Source organism: Periophthalmus magnuspinnatus, chromosome 11 (genome assembly GCF_009829125.3).
Source record: "Periophthalmus magnuspinnatus isolate fPerMag1 chromosome 11, fPerMag1.2.pri, whole genome shotgun sequence".
Taxonomy (NCBI): domain Eukaryota; kingdom Metazoa; phylum Chordata; class Actinopteri; order Gobiiformes; family Gobiidae; genus Periophthalmus; species Periophthalmus magnuspinnatus.
The window spans coordinates 26722856-26737146 of record NC_047136.2 but is presented as its reverse complement, the minus strand read 5'-3'; the positions used below and the strand labels follow the sequence as shown (position 1 = coordinate 26737146).

Here is a 14291-nt window from a genome sequence, read left to right as displayed (position 1 = left end):
ATTTAGGTTTAGGTACATGAAATAAATTGCATATTGTAATATTACACTATCTCATTAAAATGTCTAATTCTGTGTGATTTCATTATACAGAAATTATTGTTTGTTTATTTATTTAGGCTAGTATTATGAATAAAAATTAAAAAATCTGACTCAAAATCTAAATTTGCCTAGATGTAAATGAATGAATGGTATACTGATACAACCTAAAAGCTAACGGCACATTTAAAGACTCTGTATCCTTCCCAAGTTTAATAACGCTGCGATGCTAACGCTAATTTTGTCCTTAGTCTAGCCTCCCAGTCTGTCTCGTCTCATCCAATCCCGCTGCGCTGTTAGCTAGTAGTGTCTTGAGTACATTTGGACATCGAGGCTAAGCTAGGAGATACATGTAACCTTATATGTACCAGACAAAATAAGCATCCACTCAAACTCTAAATTAGCTTAGATGTATATTAGTTATTACTGATATAGCCTTAAAGCTAAAGGTAAATTAGTTTCATAAAAAATGTGATTTGCCATAACACATAAATAACTTTCTCTTCTAAACTTTAAAGACTCAGTATCCTTCCCAAGTTTAATAGCACAGCGACGCTAAAGCTAATTTTGTCCCCAGTCTAGCCTCCCAGTCCGTCTTGTCTCATCCAATTCTGCCGCGCTGCTAGCTAGTAGTGTCTTGAGTACATTTGGACATTGAGGCTAAGCTAGGAGATACATGTAACCTTATATGTACCAGACAAAATAAGCATTCACACATGACAACGATAATTAGCCATCACGGGTACGGATTCGGTTAGCTTGGCTTTGCTAGTGCTGGAGTAAGATGGAGCGCTAAGAGCTTTTTAAGGTGATGTGCTTTACCTCCGTATGACCCTGTAAGTCTGTAAAGGCCGCTGCAACTGTTACAGAATAATCTTCTCTGTCTCGTCCCTTGAGGTGTCCTCGATGGAAACTCTGTGAGAAAATACACTTTTCTTGTCAAAAGCAATACCACGAATTCAACAATACACACTGTCAATTATTTTCAAATAGTTGTTGAGAAAGTGAGAGTGAGTGTCATCCTTTATGTTGCGTTTCACTACGTTATTTACTTTCTTCCAGTATTTTGCTAGTGGTTTATTTTGCTATTGAACTGTGACCAAATTATGTATATTTTAAGTTTAAGTCTGCCGCACTCACAACAATAAATGCAGTCGGCATATGGAACGCCCAGGGAAGATTGAAAAACCTATTTTAACAATAGGCTTCTGCAAGAGCAACTTCAGGTTATAGTGTTGGCTCTGTATCGTAGCAAAAAACAGATACAAAGGCATGGAGAAGAATGAAGTGGTACAACGATCCAAGTTTGTATTATTGGGTTTCAGACGACATCGCAACATTCTATAGACCATATCTACTTTAGTTAACTGGACACAAGGACAGTATGACTATTACCGGGGCGACAGTAGCTCAGTTGGTAGAGTGTTTTTTTCCACTGTTCTGAAGGTTGACACTCCCACAAATGAATACTGTCGTTGTGTCCTTGGGCAAGACACTTAACCCACCTCACCTCCAGTGTTTGTGTACACTGGTGTATGAATGAGTGAGTGGTTCATTGATGTAAAGTGCTTTGAGTGACTTGACGGTGTAAAAGCGCTATATAAAAATGTGACTGTTTGACCACCACACTGGTAGTAGGAATCAAACTATAGTTGACTATAGTCAGAGAATTATTTCTATTGAACACTCTGCTTTGCTAGCAACATCTTTAACCGACTAAAGGCTAAAATTAGAGATAGATCGATATATGCGCAACTGGCTATCAACCTTAAATCTTCAGCTCAGGTCTATATTTTGTTTTGACTGTTCTGCTGCCGTGAGTAACACTTTATTATTAGTCTGTTACATCTCCAAAGCTCTAAATGCTCTGTTCCACCTTGTGATGTCATATGCAACTTAAATATGCAGGGTTTGTGTATTAAATATGTGTGAATTAAACAAAACACAACTCCAGGTATGTTTGTGATGAGGAAACAACATTATAACATAGATCAGAGGTTAATATTAGTAATATTAGCCCTTTAAACTAATTGATTAATCTGGTTGTCTTCTATTTACCATTTGTAATTTTTCAAAAACGCTTCCACAGTTGTGCCATTTTTTAACCCCAGGACATGATTGTTATTTGAAAAACCCTAAAATTAATATAGCAAATTTGTGGAGCTAATCCGACACAAATAGGTTCTACATTTGGGGAATACAAGATTGGATATTCCCTTCATAAACGCTAAACCCCCCATGAAATTATAATATCATCAAATTCTACAACATGAACTGTACCCATTGCATAATTCAGTCACGAAAATCTCAAAAATACATTTTAGTTTTAGCATTTCTCTCCAACCTCAGCACTGCTCCCCTCCCACACACACTCCGTACCTTCTACCTTTGTCAGAACAGACAAATATTGAATTCTATGTCCATCGGTTATATGTGGCAGTAGGGGCCCCTTGTGCAGGGACTCGGTGATAGATTCGCGTTTCAGCGGTTAGCCCTGGGTTTGTCCTCCTTTGAGCGCGATATCGTTCAGTCATGTTCGGAATACCAACGCGTGGAGGTGAGCTGGGTATGAGGTTCACATGGGCCGTTTTTTTTTGTGGAAAAAAAAAAGAACTATTGCAACGCTCCCTAAGCTCTCTGGATACCTACAGATCTGAGGCTGGGAAGCTGCCAGAGAATGTGTTGAGATGTGAGAAAAAGTACATAGGTAGTATTTGGGGGATTGGGCAGCATTACGGTGTATGAAAGATTTTCAGTGGAATCATGTAGGCGTGGTCCATATGGCAAATGAGAAAATGTATCAAAACTGAGCTGTTGTAGAATATTATGTCATTCTACGCGTACGCTTTTAGCTAGGGCTGCAAATAACAGTCCGTTTAGTACTGGACTAATCAACGGTTATGATTTTTTGGTTAGTCGACTAAAGAATTATTTCTGTTGAACACTTTGCTTTGCGAGCTACATCTTTAACCGACTGAAGTTTAAAATTAGTGATAGATCGATATATGCACTTCTTGGCAAACCGATTATCAGCCTTAAATCTTCAGCTCAGGTCTATATTTTGCTGATTAAAGTAGACACAAAGCTTTATTTAAACGCTTAAATGCAAAAAGATAACTGTTCAAAATGTGCCTACACTGCTCTGTTGAAGGTTTATGCTAAAAGGGGACTGTAGATGAGTTCTTGTGAATTAAAAGTACATAATTTGGTGAAAATCTCCAAAATCGACCCTACATATCAGCCCAGAAATATCGGCAGAGCTCATCGACTATATCCTAAACAATATCAGTATTGGCCATGAAAAAATCCATATTGGTTGATCTCTAGTTAAAGTATGGTAACTGAAGGCTTAGAGCATATGGATGAATTAAGGATATTTTTGATAAATGTTTATTTTATTTCACTTTACTTTTTGTGACATTTTGATTCAATTATGCTGCTGTCAAAGATCATATGGCATGTGTTTGAGTCTATATGGTCCAGATAGATGACAATAATGATTATCAAAGGAGATTAAAGATAAAAGAAAGACAAGATTTTAAAAAAAAGGCAAAAAAAAAAAACAATCACAACAACTTCACCGATCACAACAACTAATTTATATTCTCTATATCTTATTTTCTCACTAATGAATTACTGATACTAGCATTCTCCTCATGTACCCACCTTACCCCCTCCAAAATCAGGGATATATGACACACACATACACACATTCACACACACGCACACAACAAGACCTTGTCACATACAGTTGTAAATAACTGTTACATCTACAGATCATGTTATGATTTATCACTGTGTATATGACTGGTCTCTATGTTTGTCTGTCTTGCATTAAATAAAAACATAATAATAAAAAAAAAAAAAAATTATGATGATCGTGATTATGCTGGTTAATCCTTGTAGCCTTTGTATTACAGTAATTAAAAAAAAAAAAAAATCCAATCCCAGCTCTCCACCATACAAACAAAGACAATGTTCACTTGTATCCATCCTTTTTCTGTACAAAACAAACTAAAACGCTCCACAAAACTGTCTATAAACCTCATTTCTCGCCCTTTCTCCTCCACAGAGCCGATGCGTGCCTTGCGAGGACTGACCGCCACAGAGATCCAGCCTCGGCAGCTGTCTCTGCAGTGGGAACCTCTGGGATACAACCTGACCCGCTGCCACACCTACACTCTCTCCCTGTGCTACCGCTACTCCATGCCTACAGGGGGCAGCGGAGGGAACAACGCCACCGTGCGGGAGTGTCTTTCGGTGGAGAGAAACACGTCTCACTTCACCCTGAGGGACCTGCCTCCGTTCCGCTCGGTGCATGTACGTCTGGCCCTGTCCAACCCGGAGGGCAAGAAGGAGAGCAGGGAGGTCACGTTCCAGACCGAGGAGGACAGTAAGTGCGATATTAACCTTTTACACCTTACTTTTTATTGTGGTTTGCAATGGAAAATCACGTTTTATGTAACGCCTGGTCTATGTTCTAATGTTGTTTCCTCATCACAAACAGATCTGGAGTTTGGGTTTGTTTCATTCACACGTTTAACACATAAACCCTGCGTATTTAGCCTGAGCACTTCTCTCAATCGGAAAACACTTGATGTCATGAGGTAACACAGGAAGCGCTCCACTGTGTTTTTAAACTTCATACACCGTAGCTAGAATCATTTGGATCATTTCAGCCCTGGAATTGCCAATCTCTACTGAACTAAAGGTAAAAGGAGCTGTTAATTTGAAAACTACCACTTCATCACATCACGAGGTGGAACAGAGCATTTTGAGCTTTGGAGATGTAGACAGACTAATAATAAATAAAGCGTTACTCAAACATGTGTGAAAGAAACAAAATACAACTCCAGGTCTGTTTTTGATGAGGGTTAACATTGTAACAAGGCTTAAAGCTCACAGTCAATTTTGTGTAATATAGGATCATTTAAACTTTTGGGAGGCAGTTGCCATTTTAGCTATACTGACAAGATAAACGACAAATCCTAGCTAATATGGAATGCAATTTGAATGAAGAAATTACCAGAAAACAATATGGAAAATGGAATTGTGTGAGATCTTTTTAGTTGGAACTCTGAGGGAAGACAAATGTTTAAAAGGATAAGTGACCAATGAGCTCCTTCGCTTCACACATGTCACTGACAAAAAAATGAACACAGATGCCATCCCAGGTTTGCCAGGCAACCTTTAAGCTATTGAGGACATTTGAAATACCAACTTTACATTGGTAATTCATGTTTTATACCTTCATACAAAGATTATGATTGTGGAAGCTCAATGAGGAAGTTCTGATAGGTGATTCTTGTAGGGCATTTGCTCTCACTGTTAGCACGAGGGGAACTTAACCAACCTATGAAGAAATTAAGAGCCATTTTAGCAAAGAGATGAATGTTAGCAATTTGAAGCAAGAAATTATTTGAACAAAAATTTGGAAATTGGACTTGCGCAGGAAGCTTCAAGACAGAAATATGTTGTGCAAAAGACAAGACTGTATATATAAATGGACATAGCTAATCTGCTAGCTGCCGTGTTGTGTATAGGAAGTGAGAATGGACGCAGTTCCAGTTCCATCGACTCTGGCTCCAATTAATTTTCTATTGAACTTTCTATCGTCATTTTGGTCTTAAAATGTTCGCTGTACATGATCCTGGTATCTTTATTTCGCTATTGTGTCTGTAAATCAAGATATGTTTGCCCACTCCCTGCTAAACTAGCGGTTTGGGTACAATTTTGTCAAGCATTAAGGGAAATTATAAAGCTTGCTAAGTCAGCTAAGTCAAATTGGCATAATAGAGTCGTCACACATCAACTGTTCACTTTCATTTTACATGTTAGTTTAAACCAATGAGAATAGTTGTGGTCTTTTGTTTACTTTTTTATTGTTTCAGGCCTGTACTTCATCAAAAATTAGCTCTTTGATTCCACATATTTATTTCAACACTTCTAATCAACCTAAGAAACAGCATTAGTAATTTTCTGTATTCCAATTTCTACCTGTAGTATCTTAATTATATGTAACAGGTTGTTTTTATTTATGCCTTTAATTTTTCATATTTTCTGGCCCCCACCTTTCCGTGCCCAGATAATTATTGTTCACCACTTCCACAAATCCTCCGTCTTTAGTCATACACCACCAGCGGGAAAACACACGCGCGCAAATATTGACTAACAAAATAAGCTGGATCAGCGTAACTAAACGGGATAGCTGCTTCCTCAATGGGGAGCAGCGAGACTTTAATCAGCGTGGTCTGTGGCCCGTGGCAGAAGAAGCGCTTACATGGTTTTGCTTATCTTTTTACTGATATATTCCATAACATTTACAGCAGATTAGGCATATTCTAATGCTAAATCCCATACAAGAGGGAAGCCATGAGATAAAATGGCTGTGTGGGATTTTGGTAAAGTGGAAATTCAAGTAGCAAGACAATATTATTTTGTTTATCTTCTATTGATGGTTTTCAGATTTTAAATGTGATGATGCCACACTCACAGTTTGGAAGCGAGAGACATTTTTTTTCTCTATTTATATGTATATTTGTGTGCTGTAGTCAAAAGGTAAAATCATAAATGTTGAAGCTGATTATTTCTATAATTGTCTAGACTAAACTCACTTATTACTACAAAAATCTGCAGTTTACATTATTAATTTTAGCTACCCCGTCTGTTACATCATATTATCACACCATTATTATTATTATTATTATTATTATTATTATTATTATTATTATTATTATTATTATTATTATTATTATTATTATTATTATTATTATTATTATTATTATTATTATTATTATTTTATTTGTATCTATTTATTTATTTATTTATTTATTATTTTAATTTTATTATTAGATCATATTATCCTAAAAAAATGTTAGCAATCAGCAATCAGTTCTTTGTCGCTGGGTACATTTACCGGTCCATGGTCAATAAAAATCTGGTAACGTAATGATTAAATCTGATTTTTGGTGTGTGTTCATGTGCCCAAATTAAAATGTGATCATCAAAAACATGCATCAGTTTGTGGATTTTAAGAGTAACTGTGTTTATGAGACAAAGTACAAGTGCATTTTAAAATAACTTGTTCAATTTTTAATATTTTCTTTCATATTTGTCATTTTCACATTTATTTGCCCTTTTTTGCATACTCTTCCTTGTCAAAACCTGCACAGGTGTGAACTATCAGAAAGTAATCCGATTACTCACATCACACGCAACTTCTTACATGACATTTCAATAACATTTCAATAATCTGATAACTCCAGAAATCGGATAATGATCAGATTTTACGTGCGTCAACCAATAGTAGCCTGCTACTTTGTCTCTCAACTATCATTTCCAAAATCCCCCTCCTCACTTGCTGGTCCAGTTATGCCAAAATTCTCCTTCCATTCATTGTCAACGCAGCAGCAGATCCATAAGCCTCCCCAACCTCTCCATCTCCTCTTCTTCTGTTAAGCAACAATATTTAGGGCCAATGGGGACATAATTTTTCCAAACATTCTTCTTCACTTTACAGCTCATCACGTTTTAGTCATTTTTCTGTGCCTGAGTCTATCTTAGTTAAATAGCACGCAGGCAGAAAATGGAGGATCTGTTCTTATTGAGATTTTTATTACTTCTGCAAAATGCACTTAAGCATCTGGTGAAGGAGCAATTTTGTTTTCCATGTGATTTAACAGCGAGCAGTGAAAGAATATGCAAAAAGCAGAAGGAAGGCTTGATGGACCACGCCCACACAGTGCACTGAGACACTTCGGTTAAGTCAAATGAAAGAAGAGAGCAAAATACAATACAGGTTTTAATCACAAGCTGGTGGTCAATGTTGTGTAAGCTAACAGTACTTAGGTTAAGTAAAAGAAAGTTTCAGAAAGTACGAACCAAATGCATGTGTTTTTACCATAGACTGTATATATATAAATGGACATAGCTAACCTGCTAGCCGCCACGTTCCACATAAGAAGCGAGCATGAGCACACTCCCAGCTTCACTGACCTTGGCCCCAATTCACTTTACACTGAAAAACTGTCACCCCTCTCTGTGTAACTGCTGTGAGCCTCGTCATTTTGGTCTTAAAACGTTCGTATTAACACGCTCTACATGATCCTGGTATTGTTTTGTCACTATTGTGTCTGTAAGTCATGATATGAACATTAATAACAGGGGTTATTGCAGCAGTTAGCAACAGGTTTGATTCATAGCATTGCTAAGTGCCCGCTCCCTGCTAAAGCAGTCATGCGGGCGGGAAGAGGCGTTACCTTCAACAGTCTCGCTCCGGATTGGCTCTTTGGTTGCTACGATACTCGCGGTCAGAATTCCAAATATGGGACTCAGTATAGCCTCTTTTCCATTGGCACAGTTCGGTTGGGGACACCTTGGAGTGGGTCTGTTTGGTGTCGGTGCCACTGGCCGAGTTGCGTTTTCATGTTTCAGGTCCAGAGGCAGGGCTCTGTTCTGTGAGACACTCATGTCACCGAAACATTACAAATGCTGTCTTAAAAAATAAAATCTAAATTGTGTTTGAAGTAATTATAAGGCTGATTTTAGCAATTCACAAAAGACGTTTAGTTTGTAGCACTGTGAGAAGTGACTGAAGTGTAAACACTACACTTCCGGGTTTATTGTCAGCTTTTCTGCTTTTATTTCACTTCTTTGCACTTCTACTGCGTAGTGTCTCTTTCTGTAGTGCAGTGGGTTTGGTTTATGTTAGTTGCAATATGCACTGGAAATATTATTTTTTCGATCTTTATACGAAAGTGCATCGATAAACAGAAAACAGCTGTTACATTCGTGCTTTGTTTTGCAGAGTATTTTGGCTCAACATTGAATTTGCCATAACTGGAATATGGCATTGAGTCAGCATTTGGTGAGACATTATAATTTTATGTTTATATCTGCTTTTTGCTGTCTTGAGTCTGCGTTCTCTCTTGCCAAATCATCTTGTTTCTTCTGTATTTGTTAAAGCGATCCCTACCTCGCTGGTTCCGTCTGGGAACTAGTACCCTCCAGGGTCCACTTTAGACCCCTTAGACGGGGTAATATGGTTCACTTTAGACTGTGGAGACTGGTGGAAATGAGGCTTATGGCATCCAACTTGTAAATATTGTAATTATTTCCTTACATGGTTGGTGTTTTTTATTACACAAAAATAGTTTGAAAAACCTACATTTCTACAATGAGCAGGGTCGCCTCTCCACAGATATGACCTTTGCGGTGTTGGATATTTGGCGAGAGCCTAAGGCTACAGTATGCTAATCCTTACTGTGCTTGACAGTGTGCTTATAGAACATTTTCAAGATCTTATTAATTATATGAAGTGATTTTTAATTGATATTTTACTGCTATAGTTTATTGCAGTGTATAAAAATGATATGATCATATATCATATACAATAAAGCTGTTTTAATCATCTCTACTGACACAGTGGACTATAGAAATTAATATTCTCTGTGTAATTTCCTCTGTCAGATCTTTACCTATCTGACAGGTTAATAGTTTGCATTGTTTTGGCTCACTTGGCTTTATATTTGATATGACGGCACTAGAAAGTTTTTCAAACATTTATCACAAAAACTTTCTAAAATCTGCACTGTGTAACTTTGCAGATGAAGTGTCCCAGTACTTGATTGTTTCCATGGAGATTTATTGATTTACCTGGAATGTTCAGCAAGGTATCCAACTTGTCTATCTTGTAATTATTTTGTTACATTCTTAAAAATACTTTGAAAAACCTACATTCTACAATGAGCAGGGTTGCCTCTCCACAGATATGACTTTTAATCTTTACATTGTGTGATATTCAGTGAGAACCTTTACATGTACATTTACATACATACATGTACATACATTGCACATTACACTCATTGCACATTCCACACATTGCACATTCCACTCATTACACATTATACTCATTGCACATTACACACATTGCACATTATACACATTACACATTCCACACATTACACACATTACACATTCCACACATTGCACATTATACACATTGCACTCATTGCACATTACACACGTTGCACTTTACACACATTGCACATTACATACCGTTCCCATAACTGCACTCCTAATCATTGCACATTCCAACCTAAGGCTACAGTATGCTAATGTCAATGTCCTTCCAGAACATTTTGAAGATCTTATTAATTATATCCATTGATTTTTTTTAAGTGATATTTTATTGCTATAGTTTATTGCAGTGTATAAAAAGGATATGACCATATATCATATACAATAAAGCTGTTTTAATCATCTGTACTGACACATTGGACTGCAGAAACTCTGGACTGTGTAATTTTCCCCATTAGATCTTTACCTATCTGACAAGTTAAAAGCCTGCATTGTTTTGGTTCTGTTGACTTGATATTTCAGACGACAGCACTAGGTTTTTTTGGAATTTTTTTTTTTTTTTGGCTTGAGTGTTTTTGAATGCCACTCTGACAGCTCTGACAGTCTGCAATCCCCCCTGTCAGCTCCAGCGCTCCATCTCATATCTATACAGTAATTGAGCCAATGACAGTTCCTCCTGCCTCACTAGTAGGAGTGCTTTGCTCATGGGCTCGGCGGGGGCTTTTGCGCGCGCCTGTCAGGGAGGCGTGGGTGCACAAAAAGGTGTTTCTAGTGCGCTCTGACGGAGGGTTCTAAGGTGGAGACGGGATACTTTGATGTTGTATGCAGAAGTGAGGAAGGTCTTGAGGATTGGGGCTTTCGAAAATAACTGACAAAGGTGAAGCTTTGAGCGGCGTACGGCAGATTTTGTGGAAATTTCTAACAGCGAGACATGGCAGTTTTTCATTTTATTCAAAAAATTCACTTTTATACCAAATGCGACCCTGGCCCTAACCCTTAATATAACCCTGCTTAACCTAACCAAACCCTAAAAGGAATCTAACTAGCATTATTTTTAAAGCTAAGCGTCGAAATGTGCCACTGTCAGTTTTCTACCTTAGATATTATTTGGGGAAGTGTATGACTATCCGTTTGCTGAATTTAAGCACATGCAGGCAGACTAACAGGTAGCATTATACTTTAAACATTTGAATAATTCATCCTATTTATTCTTTTCTTACTTGCGCCCATGAGACCTTTTTGTAACTCAAGGCTGCTAGAAGCGGAGGCTCAAAATGTTAGCTGTGTGCTAGCCTCGTAATGACTTTGCTTGTGCTTTCTTTGATAAGCCAAATTTCACTGTATGTAGCACAGCCTCTTTGATCCAGTGCTTTTCACTCAGTGCCCTTTTTAAGTCTTCAACCCTTCAACGCTGATTAAGTCTCGGTTGCTATTACTTTTTTACTGGAACTCATTTTAAATTTACTCTATTTACTCTTTAACATTTAAAAACTTGAAAACTCCTTTCGCTCCCAGCTCTGGTGGCAGGGCCGGTCCAGACTATAAGCAGACTAAGCAGCTACTTAGGGCCCCGAGGCCAGCAGAGGGCCCCCAAGAGCTCATACATTTATATTGAAAATAATATTGGGCACAGGGTTTGTGCGTTTACAGCAGCCTAAATATCCCTCTAAAACAATTACATTTGTTTTATATCTATAAAATTATAATAAGCAAAATATCTACTGCTGCTACATTTGTTTTTGAGTCGGGCAGAGGTGAGGGCAGCTGTGTTTACACTGGTGCAAGGACCCGACATGATGTAAATGTAAGCCCACTGTCTCCAACTGGAACACATTAAAATCCACCAGAAATGAAGAAAAAATGTCTAGAATTTAAACAATCTTGACCCCCTTATGTTTGTGTTCTGTGGTAGTTGTGACATTCTGGATGTTTTTAGTCTGATGTTCATCATATAAATACAAATAAAATACAACTGGTCAAGGTGATGAGAGCAGAGTCAGAATGTGTCAAATGTGAATCACCAATAGATGAGCCAGGAAGCATCCGCTGCCGGGGGCCCCAGAGATAAATTCATCTTAGGGTCCTATCTGGTGATGCAGCGGACAAGACATTGAGCTCACACACTGAAGACTGTCCAAAATCTAGCATGTTGCATTTTTTACAGCTGATACAAGTTTGACTGATTGTGTGAACCTCAGAAACCTATTTGAAACCAACAGCTCCAACAATCCAGACTCTCGTATCAGCCGTATAGTGGACACACCAGTTGTCTTTGAAATTTAGAGTTGCTGGTTCAAGTCCTGACACTGGCACTTTATAATAGTCACCCTGCACAATCACTTAAAATTACTTTATCCATTTACCAATTCTAGTTTATGTTGATTTTTTAAAGCTATTTTTAAATGTTTATCATGTGGCTATTGTGGGTGACCAGTACATGTCTATTTAAATTAAAGGGCTATGTGTCAGTATGCATTTTCAGTTTTTAAGTACATGCATTTTGTCTGTAATTACTGCCCACCCTCTATGTTAATTATAATACAAAACATATGGTTTAGTCTAGCACCGTGCTTGGTAAATATAGCATTTGCTCAGGTGTGAAGCAGTAGCCTAATTATTGCACAATGCTGTTGGCACCACAGTCTTCTCATTATCTCCAGTTGTTTACCGTTTCTGTGGAAAGCGGCTCTGATTGACATTTTATACTTCAATGAAACCTTCATCCGATTTAAAGAAAACATATTATGCATTCTTGTGGCTTTAATTCTCTTAAACATGCTTTTGGTCACCCAGGGATTAGTATGTGACATTTTCTAACTTAAAATAATGTCTACTACGCTTCCTTTTGTAATGAGGAATTTGGAGTTGGAGCTCCCTCTGCTGTCAGCAACGGGAATAAACGGCAATAAATGAATGAAGCTAATACAGCCATGTGTTTGTTGTGAACACAGTTTAACAGAAGAAAGAGTCCATTGATGGTTTGTGGTCTGGATTTTTACCTGTGACGCAACAATCCGGCCAATATGGGATTATACTGAAACAAATACAAAATAGATGAGATGAGTAATTTTGCAGGAAATACAAGCAACCATGTTTTTTATATGGTAATGCGAACAAAATTGCACAGTAAATGAATGCAACACAATTAGCATGGTAGAAATAAGCTTGATAATATTGGCTCGATATGGACTCACTCCACCTTACTTAAGATTTGATTTTTTATGTTTGAGTGATCTTTATACTTCTGTGATATGTGACATGTGGGGCCATGAAAACACTCTGCTACTTGCTAGTGTGATCTGCAGCTAACCGTAGAAGGGGCCGACAGTGTACGGCTGACGTTTGTGACATCAGCTCCCACTGAACACCACAGAGGACTTGTTTCTTTGATTAAGTTGCTACAGATCAATATTGAGATTTAATATGCCCAACCTACAACGTAATGTTCCATTTGTGTCATAGATTATAACTATATAGAGGACACATGCAGAATATGTCGTCTTTAAGCCCCAGCACAGTGCAGTGTTTGTTTTTGTCACTTACTTGTTTTTCTTCTCTCTTTCTCCTCGCCACAGTTCCCGGGGGCATTGCTCCGGAGTCGCTGACCTTCACCCCATTGGACGACATGATCTTCCTCAAGTGGGAGGAGCCAGTGGAGCCCAACGGACTCATCACACAGTATGAGGTTAGTTATGTCATTACTTTTTTTTTCCTATGCTGTTTGTTTGTGGTCTCTACAGTAGCTTAATTTTTGTTTGAAAACATTTTGAGAAGCTTTGACAAGATTTTTTGTGTAATTAATTTGGCAGTGCTGCTAAATGAAACTCTGATTGCTGAACAACACTTTTTTCATTATATAGCACCTGATATAAGACCTTCCTTTTGCAGAGTGAATGAATTGAATTCTAAATGAAGTAAAGAATGTGTCAGAGTTATTCTGTTTGTTGCTAAGACCTGAACTTAAAATTCACACTAGACGCTGTGCAGTGACCCTGAGCAACATTGTTAATAAGCTGTTAAATATTTTATATATTTCTCTAAAACAAAATCTAAATCCTGGATGCACTGATTCTTCTTCTTTGTAAAATAATGTAACTAACCATTTTTTCCTGCTTAAAACTACAAAGTTTACAAAGAATCTTTATGATGCATTAGTGCAACTACAACAGTTTGTACTCCAGTCCCACACATTTTAAACTATGTCAAAAATGTGCAAAACTTCAGTCATACAGAGCTTGTTTTCACTTTCACTTTGACCCAGACAGAGGCCAAAACTACAGAGCCTCAGCTTCACAGAGTCCTGTGCTCCAAAGGCTTCACAACCGGGTTCAGTTTGATTTTGGGCTTTTTTTGTTGTTGTTTACTTTAGGGAAAAATGTGATGGATTAATAAGAGGC

At 37.7% G+C, this 14291-nt stretch overlaps 1 protein-coding gene across 6 annotated transcripts in view; it reads left to right on the top strand.

The window, feature by feature from the left end:
• Positions 1–14291, top strand: part of LOC117378592 (receptor-type tyrosine-protein phosphatase U-like) — a 406105-nt gene that overhangs the window by 264647 nt on the left and 127167 nt on the right. For all 6 annotated transcript variants that reach the window (XM_055225577.1, XM_033975221.2, XM_055225579.1 and 3 more), the window contains exons 8-9: positions 4109–4429; positions 13470–13579. In XM_055225577.1, coding sequence (XP_055081552.1) covers positions 4109–4429; positions 13470–13579 — 431 coding nt within the window. The remainder of the gene's footprint in view (positions 1–4108; positions 4430–13469; positions 13580–14291) is intronic.